The 21215-nt window shown below is 38.3% G+C and overlaps 1 protein-coding gene across 1 annotated transcript in view; it reads left to right on the top strand.

Annotated features, from left to right (window-relative positions):
- ANO3 (anoctamin 3) overlaps positions 1-21215 on the top strand; it is a 452166-nt gene that overhangs the window by 346521 nt on the left and 84430 nt on the right. The window contains 4 exon segments of the mRNA XM_055549165.1: positions 204-325; positions 4284-4418; positions 12517-12613; positions 21106-21166. Of these exon segments, the coding sequence (XP_055405140.1) occupies positions 204-325; positions 4284-4418; positions 12517-12613; positions 21106-21166 (415 nt within the window).

The following is a 21215-nucleotide window of genomic DNA, read 5'->3' on the forward strand; positions in this document are numbered from 1 at the left end:
AAAGATATATATATATATATATATATATATATATATATATATAATGCATTTACTGCATCACTTCAGTGATGGGCTTATGTTTATAATCCTGAAGCTTCTAATAAGGTTTTAAATTATTTTGTAAGAAAAAAAAAGCAAAAGCAATTCCTAGTAATACACATTTCACTAAAAGAATGTGTATCAACTCATTTTATTTGTTTCAGGGAGCCTATAAGAGTAACCAACCCATCAAAACCCACGGACCTCAGAATAACAGACATCTATTATATGAACGCTGGGCACGCTGGGGAATGTGGTACAAGCATCAGCCCCTGGATTTAATCAGGTAGGTCCTGGGGATAGATCAATAATGGAATACATATTATGCTGTTTTCTCAGCATTGTCTTAGATTTGGAATTATTTTCTTTACCCACCAAATCATCTGTATCAGTCAGGGTTGAACAAGAGAAAAAAAAAAAAGGCCACTACCATCTTTTCAATAAAAGCAACGATTTAGGGAATTAGTTTCTCAAGGGATGGGAAAACTGAGAACTCAAACAGGAATGTGAGGCATGTTAAACCAAAAATTAACAACAGCAGACAAATGCTAACGACCCTTAATGCTGAAGGAAAAATGGGATGAAGTGTATTTCAGAGGTTATTACCTGAACCCTTTGGTAGGAGCTTTGCTATTGATGATTAGGACTGTCTGCAGAGATCTGAAGTGTTGAGAGTCAAGCCAGAGAGAATTATAGGCGGCTCAGTGGTAAAGAATCTGCCTGCCAATGCAGGAGACACTGGAGACACAGTATGATCCCTAGGTTGGGAAGATCCCAGGGAGCAGGGCGTGGCAACCCACTCCAGTATTCTTGCAGGAAAATCCTATGGACAGAGGAACCCGATGGGCTGTAGTCCACCAACTCATAAAGAGTCAGACACGACTGAGCACACACACAATTCACAACAAATTATGGCTGCTCTGGGGAGAGCCCTGAGAATGGCCAGGAGAGGAGATAAGATACAGGCTTCTTCCATCCTTCCACCTCTGAGACTTTCAGTACCTCCTAGTGTGAGTTAGCAGCAATTTACAAGGGAATCTGTATGATCTACTTCCCAGTGAAAGAAGGGCAGGCAGAAAATAGATCTGAGAACAAATAGAAAGGTGGCCAGCATAGCATCTCTGCATATATTTATCTTTCAATGAAGATTTAATGAGTATCTATTTTATTCCAGGAGGTATAGCCTAGTGAGTAACTGCTCACAACTTGAATTAGTCTTGAAATAGTGTTATATTCACAATTTATTTTATTCTGATGGAGGATGATTTGTTCTTATTTTTAAAAATCAGGAAATATATATTAAAGAGACTTACATCCCCAGCTAACTAGAAATACTTATAGGATAAAAATTTTAAAATAGCATTCATATTATAAGATTATATGTGTTGATGAGATGTTCATGAATTATAAATATCAAGAATAACTCAAAACCGTATCATTGTCCTAATAGGAAATGGATAGAACAGACAGAATCAAGGGAGAGTTTGAAGATAATTTAATAAAAGAATTTAATATACAGAAGCGTAAATAGGGTCAAGAGAGCCATGAGATGATGATGATGCGTCCGCCTACTGGTGTGCATGTGTGCTCAGGGGCTCCATCGTGTCCGACTCTTTGCGACTCCATGGAATGCAGCCCACCAGGTTCCTCTGTCCATGGGATTATCCTGGCAAGAATACTGGAGTAGGTTGTGATTTCCTTCTCCAAGGGGATCTTCCTGACCCAGGGACTGAACCTGTGTTTCCTGTATCTTCTTGCATTGACAGGCATATTCTTTACCACTGAGCCGCCAGAGAAGCCCAGGTGGAGAGTGAGGGAGTATCAGTTCATTTTCTTTTTTTATAAACAACCATTTCTAAGCATGTGTTTGTGTTTGTTTTCATTTTAAGAATGAACTCTAACATTTTAGTAGCTAAAGCCTTTTCAGCCTGTTTTTCCAAAGAAAATATTGAAATCTGGAAAAAAAATACATTAAAAAAAATGGTCTGCTACAAAACCTGCTTAAGATAGATGTGTGACTTTTTTTCCTAATGTCTTTCAATAGACACTGGAAGGATTTAAGTGTAAAAACTAAATGAAACAATTCACTCTAAAAAGAGTTCAACTTAACATTCGTTTTTATGATAAAAGTTATTTCAACAGCGGAATCCTATCGTCAAATGAAACGTAGCATAGACTGTGCTGTGCTAAATTGCTTCAGTCCTGTCCGACTCTTTGTGACGCTATGGACTGTAGCCTGCCAGGTTCCTCTGTCCATGGGATTCCCCAGGCAAAAACACTGGAGGGGGTTTCCATTCCCTTCTCCAGGTGATCTTCCCAACCCAGGGATCAAACCTGCATCTCTTAGGTCTCCTGCACAGGCAGGTGGGCTAACGCCACAGGGGAAGCCCCATAACACAGGATACCAGTATATACAACATAAAAAGAGAGTGACTCCAGTTGAAGTGTGATGGCGTGACACCAGCAGCAACCCCCTGTTCCTCCTTGCCCTGTTGTGGTTTTAAAGAAATTGAATAGAGCTCCTAAGAGATTGTGACTACCCATGTTCTAGATTAAGGATATTTTCATTAGCCTTCTTTGCTTGGAACTAGTTTCTTCTCTTGAAACAGATATGAAATTTGCTATAACTTAGGTAATTGCACTCTTGTCAAATAACGTCGTTGCTCCTCTTAACCTTCGATAATGTATAATTAAAAATCTTGGTATAATACTTTGTGTATGTAAGGGTTTCTGTCTGTGCAGTCCTCTATAATCATCATCATAAAAATGTTAGTAATATGTGCCAGAACCATACTCCACCCCACAGAACACTTGTTTGAAGGAACAAGTAGCTTTGTTAGAATACCTGCTAATATTATAAGCTTCATTTCAGAGTAGAACACTTCCATTATAAAAGAAATAAATAGGCTTTTGATCTATGTCTCCTACGAGAAATCAATGAAAAAAGCAAAAAATTAGATAAATGATGCTCAGTAGAGGATGATTTCATGTCTACACTAGATAGAATACACACACATTTTAGTTGGCACAATACAGAGAATGGAGTAGAAAGAGAATGATTTTTGAGAGGGAAGTCTTACTGAAGAAAAAAAAAATAACAAGAGAATTTTCTTTCCAGTAAGAATTTTTGCCCAGAGAGGTATTCCCAAATGAACTATAAAACACTAATCTCTAAAACTAGTACTGGGACAAAAGTGTGTTAAGTAATCATTTTTAGAAGATGGAGACCAAACACCAGTGCAGAATTCAAGAAATTGTCATTTCTTACTGGCGCCTTGTAAATTGTGATGGTTAATATTGGCAGTGACATGGTGAAGAGTAACTGAGAAGTTGTTGGAACCATCTTGTTCATCTGCTGTGTCAATATGAAATGTTAACCAAGTGAAGGGAAATAAAATACATTCATTCCCTTTGTTTCATTCAACAGAATACTTCCTGGGGTGGGTGCTAGTGAAACAAGATACAGGTCCATTTTCAAGTAGCTTGTAGTCATAGGGGGAGGGTAAGGAATGGGGGAGTCATGAAGTTTTATGAGTTTAGGATACTGAAACGTGGGTCAAGGGAGTGTGGGAGCAAGACCAGGGACATCTAACCCAGGTTTGAAGTGAAGTCAGGGCAGGCTTCCTGGAAGAAGTGATATAAAGGACAGAATAAGTATAAGCCAGACAGGAGAAGAGGGTGAAATGTAGTCTTCCAAAGTGAGGAAACAGCCTTAACCAAGAAAAGAGTCATGTGCTCCAGGAACGGCAGAGTTGAATTTTGTTGAGGAAGATGTGTGACAAAATTGTGCAGATTGTGTCTGGCATGAGGGAATCTGGCCAAGAGTGCAGACGGAGACTGAATTCAAGTCTGCTTTCAGCAACTACCCAGAGGGAGACACTTTTCTAATTTATGCCAAAGCAGTATGGTTTAGCACAGCTCTGTGTGGGGGAAACAAAAAGGATTCTACTAAGAGGATGAAGAAAAGCAAGAACTGGCTTATGAAAAGCTTTATGAGCCATGTTAAGAAGTTTGACACAGAAATAAATAGATTTTGCAAAATTGCTCCTATAAAGGCAACATTCAAAACAAACTATTACCATCACTGGATTTATTAAGCAAGACTATTATGATATCCCAGATGGAGCTGAGGAGGAACTGAGCTGGAACCTCAACTGTTTATCTGAAAGTCATATTAGGTGCGGCATTAATATCTGTAGTATTCCTTAGGTTGCAATAAGCTAAGAATTTGCTTTCTCGCACAGGCTGTACTTTGGTGAGAAGATTGGATTATACTTTGCTTGGCTGGGGTGGTATACTGGAATGCTGATTCCTGCAGCCATTGTTGGCTTGTGTGTGTTCTTCTATGGAATATTAACAATGAATGCAAGTCAAGTAAGGTAAGCTATTAACAGACTTACTAAATAGCTTGGCCTTCTGATTAGATCAAAACTTTATAATAAAATGCTGATTGAAAAATAAATGATTTTTTTATTTACAATAAAATTTGTACTACAATTTGTTTTTATTTTTGCAGGGGGGAGGCACCATAAAAAGGCCATGCCTATTTTTTATATGCAGATTATCTTGGATAAGTTCTAAGACTGTTTCTCTTTATGCCAAATTTCTCTTTCTAGTATATGACTAATAATAATTCAACAATGCAATAGACCATTCTATGTAATTTAAATTTGCATATAGTCTTTGGTAGTCTGAAATACTCTCTCAATATAGTAATTCAAATAATTATAATAGATATAATTCTTTAAACACTTAAGATATACAAAGACCTTCCAAGCACACTGTTTCATTTTATACAACTTTCACTACCAGCCTTGGAGATGAGTTTTCCTTTCAGCACCTGAGCGAATCTTACATAGCTCAAGATATCTGAACAAAATGTTGTTGTTGTTTATTGCTTAGTCATGTCCGACTCTTTTGTGATCCCATGGACTGTAGCCCATCAGGCTCCTTTCTCCATGGGATTTCTCAGGCAAGAATATTGGAGTGGGTTGCCATTTCCTCCTTCAGGGGCTCTTCCTTACCCAGGGATCGAACCTGAGTCTCCCAGTCTCTTGTATTGCAGGTGAATTTGTACCATGTAAATCCCATCCTAAGTGGTCTCCTGTCATGACAACATAAAGTTACTTTCTACTTTCTTTTTATTCTCGAAGGGAATAGAATTTATAAAAGATTTTCGCATCAACTTAAAGTATCAAAATGGTAGTAAATAAGATTTTGAGAAATAACAAATGTTTATCAGAATGATGGTTTTTCTGTTAAAGTTTAAATGACTCAACATTTGGATATAGAAACAATATGAAATTATTCGGGCTTCCCAGGTGGTGCAGTGGTGAAGAGTCTCCCTGCCAATGCAGGAGATGCAAGAGATGTGGGTTCAATTCTTGGATCAGGAAGATCCCAAGGAATAGGAAATGGCAACCCATTCCAGTATTCTTGCCTGGAAAATTCCATGGACAGAGGAGACTGGCAGGCTACAGTCCAGAGGGTCACAAAGAGTCAGACACAATTGAGTACGCAACACACACAATGATAGTATTCAGCAGAAGTAAGAGTCACCTTGGCATTAAAAAATCCTCTTAATAGCGTGTTCTATTTACTGTGCCAAAGGGACTTCATCAAGTTCAACCTTGTATGATACAATTCAAAATATGATAAAGCATTTTTGCTCCCCTTAAAAGCTCAGTACTTTTTTCTCTTTTGGTTCATCTTTTAACCATGGCCATGCTACTGGGTGGTAATTATGACAGTTAATGGGACCATAACATGCATTTCCTTGAATTTTCTTTGTATATTTGTGTACATGCACACATACACACATGTACACACTGCCTTATAAATAATGCAGATATATTTGCGTAACAATTTTGCCTAAAAACAAAATATTTTCATTGTTCCAGAGTTGAAGCCTATTCCATAACCAAATTCCTTGATTTGGTATCTCAGAATCCCCTTGTTCTTCAGGAAGGCCAAATGGTAATTAGCATGAAAACAAACACCTAATGTTCAAAAGCATTTCTTCTAGTAACAGGCTTATTTCAGAGTTTTGCCAACTCACCACCAATCTAGAAGGCAGCATCCTCCTGGATAAACATGCACCCACTGAAGACATTCGTCCTCCTTTGGGTGTTTCTTTATATGCTATTTTTGCATTTATTGCCTTTACTTTCGGTGTCAAACCCTATAAATCACTGCCAAAACTGAGTTCAAGGAACTTACCCCCTAAGTTTTCTATTAGTAGTTTCACAGCTTCAGCTCTTAAGTTAAATCTTTAATCTATTTTGGGTTAGTTTCTGTATATGGTGGAAGATAGAGCTGTAGTTTCATTCTTTTGCGTGTGGATCCTTCTCTTCTAACACCATTTGTTGAAGATACTGTCCTTTCCTCATTGAGTATGCTTGGCTTTTTGTCAAAAATTGGCCACATATACATGGGTTTATTTATGGTTTCTCTATTGTGTTCCATTGATCTACGTATCTGTCTTTATGCCAGTAATGTACTGTTATGATTATCATACCTTTATAATATTGTTATCAAAGGTGTGATGCCTCCAGCTTTGTTCTTTCTCAAGATTGCTTTGACTGTTCGGGATTTTTGTGGTTTCATAAAAATGTTAGGGTAGGTTTTTCTGTTTTTGCGAAATTACTATTGAATTTCTGATAGAGATTGCATTTAATCTGTAGATCTCTTCAGGTAGTATGGACATTAAACAGTGTGAAATTTTCTAATTCAAGAGTACAGAATATCTTTCCATGTATTTGTATCTTCTTTAATTTCCTTTGCCAATGTCTCATAATTTTCAGCATATAGAGCTTTCACCTCCTTGGTTAAATTTATTCCTAAATGTTTTCTTATTTTCAATGTAATTTTAAGTGGGATTTAAAAAAAAAATTTCTCTTATTGATAGTTTTTTGTTAGTATATATAAAAACAACTGATATTTGTGTACTGATTTTATATCCTGAAAATTTATTGAATTCATGTTTTAGTTACAGTTTTTTGATAGAATGGGCTTCTCTGACGGCTCAGCTGGTAAAGAATCCGCCTGCAATGTGGGAGACCTGCGTTTGATCCCTGGGTTGGGAAGATCCCCTGGAGAAGGAAATGGCAACCTATTCCAGTATTCTGGCCTGGAGAATTCCATGGACTGTAAAGTCTATGGAGTTGCAAAGAGTCAGACATGACTGAGGGACTATCACTTCTCTTCACTTAGGGTTTTGGAGAAATGGTCTTTTAAAATGAATTGACAAGAGCAGAAAATGATTTTTAGGCAGTTAGCTACTGTTCAAATTGATCCCACGGAGAACATACTCACAAAGTTTTCCCACGTGCTATAGACTTCCTCCTCCACACTTTCGAAGCTGAAAATGAACAAAAGGCAATGAAAGGAATAGATTTTCTGTTCCTATTGATTTATGTACCAATGAAGAAAATTAGACTCCTTTTGTATGAGATAAGTATTCTTTAACCTTTAGCACAAGGAGTGTTTTAAACTCGCAAACTCTTTTCTTCTGTGCTTTATGGTATTATATTACTGCTACTTCTGTCACACTATAATTAAGACCCTGTCAGACTTGCTGTTCTAAATCAAGGAAAGCATCACTGAATATCTTGACTTTCAAAATTTCACGGGACTGAATTTTTCCATTCAAGGTGTCAGACGTGGTTAAGTTGTAGGTGTTATCATGGCATGTGGGTGGAGGACATAGGACTTTTGAGTTGCTTTGTTTCAGTTTTATTTTAGTAATCTCTTTCTTGTTTATTGCAAGGTAACAAAATGTTGAAAAGCTAAAGATTAGGTTGTATTTATTATGTTTCTACCAGTTGTATTTATGTAAATTAAGGTCATATTTCTTAACTGCTCTGCAATTAATTGTGTATGTGAAAATCATGTTCAGATTATTTCTTGTATGTGCATGTACAAGCATATATTTACATGTATATTGGTCTTACCCAATCAAAGGTGGTCAGATTTGTGTCAGGTAGAGCACATATTATAGGAGTATGAAAATGAACAAGCCGGAACACATGGTCTCTTCTTCTCAGGCTTTGGGTTTCAGGTCCAAGGCAAAGAGCAGAAACAGCTTTCTTGCCTCTTTGGCATTAGAACTCACCAAGAAATATCAGTCCTGGCCAGCTTTTCAAAAGCTGTTGGACCAGGATTGAACCCCTGTCTTAAAGGACCTTTCAAACCCTCTCCTGACAACCTCCTTAGCAATAAGGGCTTCATCAGTTTATCAAGTGCCTATGATGTGCCAGGCACATTATCAGTATTCCTGAAGTAGTATCCCACTTGGCTATTATCTCCAACTAGAGATGAAGAATTGATCCTCAGAGTGGTAGATGACTTAGGGGGAAATATCTAGCAAGTTAAACCTATATCTAATTTTTAAAAATTGCAATAAGAACACTTAAGTGGGGCTTCCCTGGAGGCTCTGGTGAAGAATTTGCCTGCCAATGCAGGAGACAGGGGTTCAATCTCTGGTCCAGGAGGATCTCACATGCAGTGGAACAACTCAGCCCATGCATTGCAACTATTGAACCTGTGCTCAGATCCCAGGAGCCACAACTACTGATCCCATGTGCCACAACCACTGAAGCCCACACGCCCTAGAGCCCACGCTCTGCAATAAGAAGCCTGAGCACCGCAACTAAAGAGTAGCCCCTGCTCATTACAACTAGAGAAAAGCCCATGCAGCAAAGAAGACCCAGCACATCCAAAAATAAATAAATATACATATTTTTAAAAGAACGCTTAAGTGCACAGGTTTCCCTGGTGGCTCAGACTGTAAAGAGTCTGCTTGCAATGCAGGAGATGTGGGTTTGATTTCTGGATTGGAAAGATCCCCTGGAGAAGGAAATGGCAACCCACTCCAGTATTCTTGCCTGGAGAATCCCGTGGACAGAGGATCCTGGTGGGCTACAATCCATGGGGTCGCAAAGAGTTGGACACAACTGAGCGACTAACACACACACAAGTGCACACTGCAGTATTGTTAGCTGTAGGCACAATGTTGGACAGCACATCTCTAGAGTTTACCCATCCCACATAACTGGCACTTTATACCTATTGAACAGCAGTTTTCCATTTCCGCTCCATTACTCCCTGGCAACCACAGTTCTACTCTGTATCTATGAGTATGTTTTTTAAGATACCTAATATAAGTGAAATTACACAGTATTCATTATTCTGTGACTAGTTTATTTCACTTAACATAATGTCCTTCAAGTTCATCCATGTTGTTGCATATGGTAAACTATCCTTTTTTTTAAGGCTAATATTCTGTTGTATGTCTATTCCACATTTTTATCCATTCATCCATGAATGGATATTTGGGTTATTTCCATACCTTGGCTAATGTGAATAATATTGAAGTGAACCATGAGGTGCAGATATCTCTTTGAGACCTTGATTTCAGATCTTTTAGATATATACCCAGGAGTGGGATTAATGGATTGAATGGAAGTTCTATTTTTAATTTTCTGAGGAACCTTCATATTGTTTTTCATAGTGGCAGCACCAATTTACAGTCCCACCAACAATATTCAAGTGTTCTAAATTTTCTACATCCTTGCCAACATGTGTTGTTTTTGCTTTATTTTGTTTGTTTTGTTTGATAATAACAATCCTAACAGGTGTGGCTTAGCATTTTATCATTTACTTATTCCTTGAAAATTATATATTATTCTAAAATCCATGTTTTAGTCATGTTTCCAAACCTCCTTCCTTTAAACCTACTTTCATATTATCAGATTTCCCCAAAATGGGCATCACCACACATCTTATTCTGTACTTTGCATTTTAACAGAATCACAGGATGCATCAAGAGCCTAGAGCAGGTCCAGGCATTCACCCCCAAATGGACAAATTTTTTCCGCCTCCCTTATGGATAGAGGTGGTAATTATGATAAATTGGTGATAATTATTATTTCCTTTGAATTAGCTCTTGATGTGTATTTCTAACAGATAGAAGACAAAAGAAAGCCACATTTTAAGCAATGCTTTGTATCATGGTGTGCATAGTTGCTAGTTGCTCAGTTGTGTCTGACTGTCTATGGGATTCTCCAGACAAGAATACTGGAGTGGGTTGCCATGCCCTCCTCTAGGGGATCTTCCCAATCCAAGAATCGAACCCATGTCTCCCACATTGCAGGTGGATTCTTTAACATCTGAGTCCCCAGGGAAGCCCAAGAATACTGGAGTGGGTAGCCTGTCTCTTCTCCAGGGGATCTTCCGACCCAGGAATCTACCTGGGGTCTCCTGCATTGCAGGTGGATTCTTTACCTGCTGAGCTACCAGAGAAACCAGGTGTATATTAGGAAGAAATCAAGAAACACTTTGGGCACTCTCTCTCCATCTAGTGGTTAAGTCAAAGAACGCTGTAATCATCTCAAATTCCATATTTTAGGCTAAAAAATGTTGCAAAACTTGTTTAGTGTTTTTTTTTTTTGTGTTATCTGTCCAGTGGAACTTTGAGCAGCTTATGGAAAATGAGTTTGATAATTCTGGAAATAAAAATAAGGCTCAGTCTGATGACTAGGATCCTAGACTGGATGCTTTGATACATCTGTGCTTTTGTTTGATTATTTGGAAGGTGGGAAAGATGATGTAATATAAATCAAATTTAATACCATTCTAGTGTGAGAGTTCAATACGGGGTACATTATACATTTTTTAAACAATGAATTATGATAGCAAGCCTATTTTAATAAGAATTTTCTCCAAGAGGTGGGTTAATTCTTTTTTTTTATTTCTACAAATTAGTAGTATTAGTAAGAGGAGGTATAATCATCTCTCTTTTTTTCTGAGCTTTAAAAATGTATATTTTACCTGCTTCCCCCTACTTCACATAGACATCATGATTACTAGCAATAAGATGTATGTGAAAGTGGGAGAATTATAGTATATATAAGACTCGTCATACCATCATCATCATTAGTAAATTAGTTTTTGGAGGAAAGTCCCTTTTAATATGAAATAAACTTACCCCTCTTTCAGATGAGTTGTAGTTGATGGAGAACTGGACCTAGAATCAGGAAAACCTAAACTCAGTTCCTTCAAGTATCTCTTGTAAGCTTATGACCTTGAACAAAGCACTTAAATATCAGCTTCCTCTCAGCTGTGGAGAATATTACCATTGCAGGAGGACTAAACTTAATGGACATGAATCCATCTTTGGTTACTGTAAGGCGTTGCATTACAGTATAGTACTATTATTTACTAGTCATTTCCACTTTGTCTTGAGTTTGTACACATCCAGCATTTGAAATAGATATGCATTATTTTTTTTTCACTTTGAGTTTATATATTTTGAAAACAGCAAAAGTTTTATTAACAATTGTATTTCCAGGCGTAGTTTTAAAAGCCTTTATATTACCTTCAACATTTCTAGAGCAGATTTACTTAAAGACAATTTATTAAGGGGATACCAGATGGGAAAGGGCCAGGTACAACAGATAAAGGCACAAAACATCTAATAACAGTTGCTTTGATCTCTCAGACTGTGAGTCTTTTGAGAAATTGTTATTGATGCCCTGCTCATGTCATGATGTCATCTATAAAGTATGCTGAAATTTTTGAAAGATAGCAATAAACTCAAGGAGCAAATGTTACAAGGTTACATTCTATTGGAGGATATCATATATTTCAGTAATCCGTAATGCATTGATTGACTGCAGTAGGGGTTGTGAAATTATGTGAATTATGGGTGCTACTCATTTTGGTGACTGCAAAGCAGTGAGAACCAGGGGAAAGATCTATAGACCTGAAAAATCAGCATGCTGTTGCTGCTGCTAAGTTGCCTCAGCCGTGTACGACTCTGTGCGACCCCATAGATGACAGTCCACCAGGCTCCCCTGTCCCTGGGATTCTCCAGGCAAGAACTCTGGAGTGGGGTGCCATTTCCTTCTCCAATGCATGAAAGAGAAAAGTGAAAGTGAAGTCGCTCAGTTGTGTCTGACTCTTCGTGACCCCATGGACTGCAGCTTACCAGGCTCCTCCATCCATGGGATTTTCCAGGCAAGAGTACTGGAGTGGGTTGCCATTGCCTTCTCTGAAAAATCAGCATAGTCAGATGTGATTCCAGCTCAGCCACATCCAAGCCTGTGAGCTGGGTTAAAATATTCTTAGGTGTTCCTCCCAAGATTGTCCTACATGCCATGAAATCAGGTGGAAAAGTGTCCTTGTAACAATGCCCCACAAGTGCCCCCTGAGTATAAAATTGGCCTATTATCATTAAAATATCTTGGATCAGAGATTTCTTAAAACAAAGAAGCAAACAAACTCAATATCACAAAAATTCTACAAATTTGGGTGGGAGTCATTCAAGTTCTTCCTCCCCTGTCCACCACTCTTCCAGTATTTCCATTTCTTCTTTTCCTTCCCACCTTACTACTTCCCATAGGATTGGCTGTAGGGGCTAAACAGCTTCCTGAGTGTGGAGGTTCATGCTTTCTTTTTCTTCTTTGATTTCTTAAGCCAAGAAATTTGCAAGGCCACTGAAGTCTTCATGTGCCCTCTCTGTGATAAGAACTGCTCACTGCAGAGACTCAACGAAAGCTGTATCTACGCCAAGGTCAGTGTGGACCCTCACATTCCCCTCCCTGCCCTCTACTTTTCCTAGGAACGTAGGCAGTAAAAAGTCCTCTAGAAAACTGCTTTCTACCAAAGTTAAACGTTCCCAAGAGTTTCAACAAACAGTGTCATTGACAACTGAGTAAAACATCACTCTGTGGCAGTTATAAAAAGGATGTATTTTATTAGAATATTTTTGTCTTCTTCTGTTTATATAAGTGGTTATTGCCATTACAGACATAAAACATCCACTTGGAATGATATCCAGATTATTTTTATGGAGAAGAAGATTATTTCTTCTTCAGTGGTAAAGTTTGTATCTTCCCATGAAGACTCATGAAATCTAAATACTTCTAATCTGACAGAGAAAATGAAGTTTTCTTAACATACCTGAAGTTCTCAAATTTCTTCCTATTAGAATCACCTGAAGAGTTTTTTAAATTCCTGAAACCCAAGCCACATCCCAGAGCAATTAAATTAGAATCTTTAGTTTTGGAACCTAGGCATCAGCATAATTTAAAAACTCCCAGGTGATTTCAGAGTGCATACAAGTTTGAGAAATGTGTACTTCAATTTTATAATTATGAGTATTCATTTGTAAAATGGTTTTATTAAAGTATAGTTAATGTGTAATAAAATGTACATATTTGAAGTATATAAATGAATGTGTTTAAATACATATATATGCTTTTGTGAAACCATGGCCACAGTCAAGATAAAGTAACATATCTATTACTTCCAAAGGTTTCTTCGTGATTTCTTGTAATCCCTGCCTCCCAAACCCCACCCCTGGGCTCAGGCAAACATTTTCTGCCATTATAGATAAATTCGTATTTTCCAGACTGTTATGTATACAGTCATACAGTGTGTGAATTTTTTCTAGTTTCTTTCACCCAACATAATTATTTTGAGGTTCATCCTCAAAATAAATGTCATAACATTTATCAGCAAATCCTCCCTCTTTATTGCTGAGTATTAATAGTATTGCATGATATGGCTATATCAGAATTCAGTTATCCCTTGATCTTCATAATTAAGATGAATCTTAATAATTATCCATTCATATTAATAATTTGGGGGGAGGTTAAGTTGTTACAATTTTAAATAAAGGTGCTATAAACATTCATCTACAAATGTTTGTTTGGACAAGTATTGTTATTTCTCTTGGGTAAATGCCTAGAATAAAAATGACTAGATTTTATGATAGGTAGATTTTTATCCTTCTAAGACATTGCAGAACTTTTTTCCAGAATTTCTACACATTTTACATTTCTACCAGTGATGTATGAGAGTTCTAGTTTTCCATATACTCACTAGTTCTCATGATAGTCTTTTTCATTGTAACTGTTCTAATAGATCTTTAGAGAGAGCTCATTGTGGTTTAGTTACTTGAAAATTATTTGATTCTTTCGGGTCTTGCTTTTAGGATTTGTGAGTTAGCCTCACATCAGTGCTCTTTCTAGCACTAATTTTCCCCACAAATCTTTCTGTGCACCCTCCCCAGTGAAGTGTGAATACTGAGGATTTGCAGTCGGGCAAAAAGGCCCTACCCCTGCCTGACTCTGAGGTCCTGAAACTGTTTCCTCTAATGCTTTCAGGGGTTATGTCTGCAGCCAGTTTCCTCACATGAGTGCTCTCTGTCTGGCTTGTCCCTCTTTGCACTCTTATGACTCTTTCAGGCAACCATAATGCTCACCTCCATTGTTTCCTACCTCTTAGGGATCACTGCCCTTCATTGTCTCACACCCAGTCTTGAAATCTGTTGCATTATGTATTTTGGGAATTATTCGGTTATTTCCAGATTGTGGGTAAAGTCAGTCGCTGTTACTTCATCTTGTTCAGAAATGCTGTGCTAGGTCACTTTGTTTGTGTCCAACTCTATGGACTGTAGCCTACCAGGATCCTCTGTCCATGGAATTTAATAGGCAAGAATACTGGAGTGGATTGCCACACCCTCCTCCAGGGGATCTTTCTGACCCAGGGATCAAAACCATGTCTCTTATGTCTCCTGCATTGGCAGGCATGGTCTTTACCGCTAGGGCCACCTGGGAAGCCCTGTTCAAAAGTAGAAGCTTGTGTATAATCACTTTTGACAAGGGTGAACATAAAAACAAAAGCCACTTAAGATCCTCCTAGGAGACCAAAACTTACTAAAATGAGCTTCTGAATTATTTTTCTTAAATGCATGTTATGGGGAAAATCTGTTTTGTTTATAATTTAATTTCTGAAGTGTGCTTCGTATTAAATTCTCTCAAATGTTCCCCAAAGATATCTTGTTTTGGGAAGCATTTTCTCGACACTTTTTATAAAAGCCAAGTATATTAGAGTCATTTGATGTATAGACACATGTCCCTCCCTTTGCCCATGCATTTCAAAGATATATGACAGCCTTAGGGACACCAACAAATCCAAACACTAAAGATAAGAATCATATGTGGCAGAGTGATAAAGTGAAGAAGCTGTCCAAGGAAATGCTAAATCTAGGGAGCCATTGCAATTATGTGGTATCTACATTCCTCTGTTACCCTGGAGAAAAGAGTATATGTAGGGGTAGGTATGACTCAGGAAGATCTCACTTAGTAACTATTATCAGGTAGGTGGAAATGTTAGCTTGCAGAAGAGAATATTGCCTTAAGGAACAATGCAAGAAATAAAACCCACCAGGGTGAAATCTTCATTATGTCTTGTATTTGATCCTCTGGTTAAGGTAAAAATGTAGTTACTTGATTTACATTTTAAAAATCAGAACTATTCTTCCTTCATTGAATGGAAATAAACATTTTCTTTTAAAATCTGTTATATTTAAACACCTAGAGGTTACTAGATGGGCAGTGTCAGAAATAAGAGAAGAAATTTTTAGCAAAGAAACAAGCCCAGCAATCTAAAATCATCTAGTCACCTGATCACCTAGCCACCTCATCTGCTGCTGCTGCTGCTAAGTCGCTTCAGTCGTGTCCGACTCTGTGCGACCCAGCCACCTCATCTAGAAACTGGTAAATTCCTTATGGAATCACTGCTACTTGTGAAAAGTAATTATTGTGCATAAATAAATAAATAATGTTCACATTTAATCATTCCCTTAATAGTGTCAAGGATGTGTTTCAGGAAAAATGTGGTCCCATTATACAATAAAAATTATATCTAAGTACATTAACATTTTCTTTGGTGATTATTTTAGGTTTTGATACTTAAAAGTATGGGGTTGAGAAATATTTGCAATTAAGTCATTGCAGTGATATCTGCATATTCTTCAAAGCACAGGTGACCACAGGTGTCAATTTCCATTATGTTAGGATTTTTCATTAAAGGTAAAATCATTAGCTACAAGAGTCCTGCATTGTTTTTTCATGTAGTTCTAAAAATGACTCAATTCTTATTTGAAGTAATGCTTATTTATAATAGTTATGGATATTCGGTGATTTTTTTTACTGGTTCAGCAAACATTTATTCAATCCCTAATGTATTGAGCCTCAGATTGTATACTAATGTTGAGATTACAACAGAATCAGGACAGATCATGTTTCTTCTGAAGGAGGAAATGGCAACCCACTCCAGTATTCTTGCCTGAAGAATCCCATGGACCGAGGGGCCTGGCAGGCTATAGTCCATAGGATTGCAAGGAGTCAGGCCTGACTAAAGTGACTTAATACACATGCATGAACATGTTTCTTCTTTAAGAAATTTCATGGAAGAATCCTCAGAAGACTACATCAGAATCATCTAGAACTGTCATTAAAAACAGATTCCTGGGTCCATGTTAGATTCAGAATCAGCTGGTCAAGGGCAAGGCTTAGAAACCTACATGTTAACACATTCCTCAGGTGATTCTTATTTGTAGGCCCACATTTATAAAGTTATTGCACTAAACAAGTATTGAGTTGGGGTGAGGGTGAATACCTGCCTCTTGAGAGACCTATACGCAGGTCAGGAAGCAACAGTTAGAACTGGACATGGAACAACAGACTGGTTCCAAATAGGAAAAGGAGTACATCAAGGCTGTATATTGTCACCCTGCTTATTTAACTTATATGCAGAGTATATCATGACAAACGCTGGGCTGGAAGAAGCACAAGCTGGAATCAAGATTGCCAGGAGAAATATCAATAACCTCAGATATGCAGATGACACCACCCTTATGGCAGAAAGTGAAGAGGAACTCAAAAGCCTCTTGATGAAAGTGAAAGAGGAGAGTAAACAAGTTGCCTTAAAGCTCAACATTCAGAAAACTAAGATCATGGCATCTGGTCCCATCACTTCATGGGAAATAGATGGGAAAACAGTGGAAACAGTGGAGAAGGCAATGGCACCCCACTCCAGTAGTCTTGCCTGGAAAATCCCATGGGTGGAGGAGCCTGGTAGGCTGCAGTCCATGGGGTCGTGAAGAGTTGGACACGACTGAGCGATTTCACTTTCACTTTTCACTTTCATGCATTGGAGAAGGAAATGGCACCCCACTCCAGTGTTCTTGCCTGGAGAATCCCAGGGACGGGGGAGCCTGGTGGGCTGCCATCTATGGGGTCTCACAGAGTCGGACACGACTGAAGTGACTTAGCAGCAGCAGCGGCAGCAGTGAAAACAGTGTCAGACTTTATTTTGGGGGGCTCCAAAATCACTGCAGATGGTGATTCCAGCCATGAAATTAAAAGATGCTTACTCCTTGGAAGGAAAGTTATGACCAACCTAGATAGTACATTGAAAAGCAGAGACATTACTTTGCCAACAAAGGTCCGTCTAGCCAAGGCTATGGTTTTTCTAGTAGTCATGTATGGATGTGAGAGTTGGACTGTGAAGAAAGCTGAGCGCTGAAGAATTGATGCTTTTGAAATGTGGTGTTGGAGAAGACTCTTGAGAGTCCCATGGACTGCAAGGAGATCCAACCAGTCCATTCTAAAGATCAGTCCTGGGAGTTCTTTGGAAGGAATGATGCTAAAGCTGAAACTCCAGCACTTTGGCCACCTCATGCGAAGAGTTAACTCATTGGAAAAGACTCTGGTGGTGGGAGGGATTGGGGGCAGGAGGAGAAGGGGATGACAGAGGATGAGATGGCTGGATGGCATCACCGACTCAATGGACATGAGTTTGAGTGAACTCCGGGAGTTGGTGATGGACAGGGAGGCCTGGCGTGCTGCAGTTCATGGGTTTGCAGAGTCGGACACGACTGAGCCATCTGAACTGAACTAAACTGAGGGTGAATACATGAAGCTTCCATGTTTGGTGTAGCCTGTGCCCAGGTCCAGTGGGCATGGATAGGTGTACAGATTTTGCACTATTGAAGAATTAGGAACTGAGGAACTGAGAGAAGGCTAAACTTTGGTCTAAATTCCAACTCTTTGCCTCTCTTCCTTGTAATCACCTGGCCTGCAGGGTTGGATCTGGTCCAGAAGAGTCTTGTTCTCCTTAGCCCACAGAATCTTGAATGGAATATATACAGCAGTTTCCAGAGCCTTAAGTTATTCTGAACTCATTGTTGACTTAAAAAATAGTCACAACCTAAAAGTTGAGAGTTATGTTTTTTTGGTGGGAGTTTTTAGGACTTTAAGCCCAGGAGACATCTCAAGTAACCCTAAGAGAACTGCTCCAAGTAGGCAGAGAGGAGTCAGGTTATATAGAAGTTTTCAACAAAGGGCAGGTAGTCTGAACATCAAAAGTATTTTTGTGAATTAAAGAAAACCAGATATCTCAAGTTAAGAAATTTAGCACTTTTCTATATATGGAAAGATGCTAGAGTCTGGGCTCACTGAAATCATTCCTTTCTTATGCATCTCAGCTGTCTGGAGCCAGTATCCTGCAATATTTCACATCCTGACATTTTCAGTTCTCATTGTAGGGAGTGGCTGCAGTCTAATGGCTGCCAGATGGTACAGGTATTCTTTCTGAGTGCCCTGGAGGGCTGGAATCGTTGATGACTGTGACATCCTTATGTACTGATATGGCAGAAAATAGACCATTTCTCACCAAGAAACAATTTTAGAGAGAGCTATCTATCAACTACAGTAGAGGAGAAGAAATAGACTTTAAGCTTCCAACCTAATAAGAAATTTATTTCCATAAGCAGTCCTCACATTTATTGATTTTCAGCCACACTCAGCTCTCCAAGAGAAATCACATGTCAAAGAAAATGGAGAATTTGTGCTAAAACACAGCTTTGTTTTCTTAAAGAAGTTTGCTTCTGTCTTCTTAAATTACCCCTACTCACATGCATAATGTTAAATAAAATGCTTATCCAGAGGTTCCCTATGCATAAAGGCATGCTATTAAAATAAATATTATACATTTGTAGATTGGACAAGATTTTTTACTTCTAGCATTTTTGCTTTTTTTTTGGCTCTGTTATGCTGCTTTGGGATTTTTCTTGAGATTTCAACCGGAGTTTTCTTTTATAGAGCAACTGTTCTTTTCCTATTAGGCAGAAGGCCTCTCCCACCTTTATTCTCCTGCAAATTGCTCACTTTCTAAGCTTGAGCCACTCACACCGTGCTTGACTCTTCATTTTTTGTCCCCTCCGTTTTCATTTAGCAGCTCTTATATTAGGCCCCTTGGTGGTGGTGTTGTTCAGTTGGTAAGTCATGTCTGACTCTTTGGGACCCCATGGACTGTAGCCCTCCAGGCTCCTCTGTCCATGGATTTTCCAGGCAAGAATACTGGGGTGGGTTGCCATTTCCTCCTCCAGAGGATCATCCCAACTCAGGGATCAAACTTGAGTCTCCTGCATTGTCAGGTGGGTTCTTTACTACTGAACCACAAAGGAAGCCCATATTAGCACCCTAAAAAAGCCTTGTCATGGGAAGCTATTATATAAGCACAGGCTTCTGAGTGTTCTTCTTATCTCCAAAGTCTCCCCTCTCATAATACACACCACACGTAATAGTTTAGTGGAGGTAACATGACGACCTTACACTTTTACCCGCCTCCTCAGGGCAAGTTCTGAAGACTTCCCTAACTTCCATTCTAGCTTTATCTCTCACTACAAGTTTATAATCTCACATTACATCAGTATGACATGTATGCTAGCAGATGTGTTTCTAAAAGTTGATATTTAAATTTACTTAGTTAAAAAATGCCTGAAAGATTTATAAACAAAATAACAAGAAAAAAATGAAAAGCTTTTTTTAAGGAAAATACTCCTCAAAAAATAATTTGTATGCAACACAATTGTTATTAAATATGGCTTTTTACATGTCACTTTTCTAAAAACAGGGCCATTTCTGGAGCAGGGGGAGCCATTATTTCTTGGTCACCTTTATGTTTCCATGTGTGAAGCCTCTGTTCTAATACTTTTAAGAGGCTGTTTCCTGCACTAAACTTGTTTATAAAGGACAGCAGACAGCTGTTCAGCTGCTTGGCAGCCACAAGTGTCTCTGTGGGATATCTTTGGACATAAAAAAAAAGCTAAATTCCCCCACTGGGTGGAATTTTATGAGCTCTGTGGGAGAATTTCTTTGTGGTCCTTTTCTCTACTGTACATAATATATGCTGATGATTGTTGTGAAAAACTATTCTTATTGCATTTTTCAAAAGCCCAAGCCTTAACATCAACAGCCTTAGAAGTTTAGAACCATCTAAAATATCTTGCACCTATCTACCAACTTTCAAAAGTAGTAGTTTTCATTATCTTTTGTATAATGAAATTTTCAATAATGCAATATTATAGGAAAATACCTAATTGCCCTCTACTCCTGTGAGAATAATGCACCTATTTTCTGTATGATTTCTATAGTATTTAAGTGACTGACAAAAATATGATGCCTTGACTGTATTGGTTTAATCTCCCTCACTAAATTATGACTATAGTAAAGATATTATGCAAATGAAAAGAGAAAAAGGCAAATTGAATTTATACTTTATTAAAATCAAATAATTCTTACAACTCTGAAATGTATATTCAATAACATTGTGTGACTGTACATTGTTCTTTATAAAACTTCAGGTCATGTCTTATTAAAAAACACTTAGACTGTATCCTAAATATATCCAGTGATTGATGAAATTTCTTAATGACCCATGGCACGTTCTGAAAGACATCAGAGAGCAGGGCTAGCACTCTGATACCTCTCCCTTGGAAACGCTGGATCACTAATGGAATTCTGCATTCTGCAACTTCCCCAGCCCTGGAAGTTTGGCTAACAGGAAGTGCAGCTGTGTGTGCTTTCACTGGAAAGCCAACTTCTTAAGCTCACTGCATAGCTTCCATTTGTGGTCCACAAATACTTCCTCAGGGTGCTAGAACCACTTCAAGGCAGGAATAAAGGTAGAGTCCAAAAGGGAAAGAGAAAGTAAGGGGGGAAATGCTGATTCCCCAACTTTCTCCATGAGTAAATCACGCGAAACAGTTGCGGGACCCATGAAAGGATTGTCTATCTTGTATTTACAAATGATAAAAGAATGTGATTCCAGTGAGAAAAAAAAATCAATAGTGCCTCAATGTAAAAAAAGTAATCACTGGATTATTATAGCCAAAACTATGGCTAATATCTTTGTTTGTTTTCCATTAAGGTGACATATCTGTTTGATAATGGAGGGACAGTCTTCTTCGCTATTTTTATGGCAATATGGGGTAAGTACGTTCTTCCATTACTTAACTTCCTAACCCTTGTTTTCTGAAG

This window comes from Bubalus kerabau, chromosome 15, assembly GCF_029407905.1.
Source record: "Bubalus kerabau isolate K-KA32 ecotype Philippines breed swamp buffalo chromosome 15, PCC_UOA_SB_1v2, whole genome shotgun sequence".
In the NCBI taxonomy this organism is placed as follows: Eukaryota; Metazoa; Chordata; class Mammalia; order Artiodactyla; family Bovidae; genus Bubalus; species Bubalus kerabau.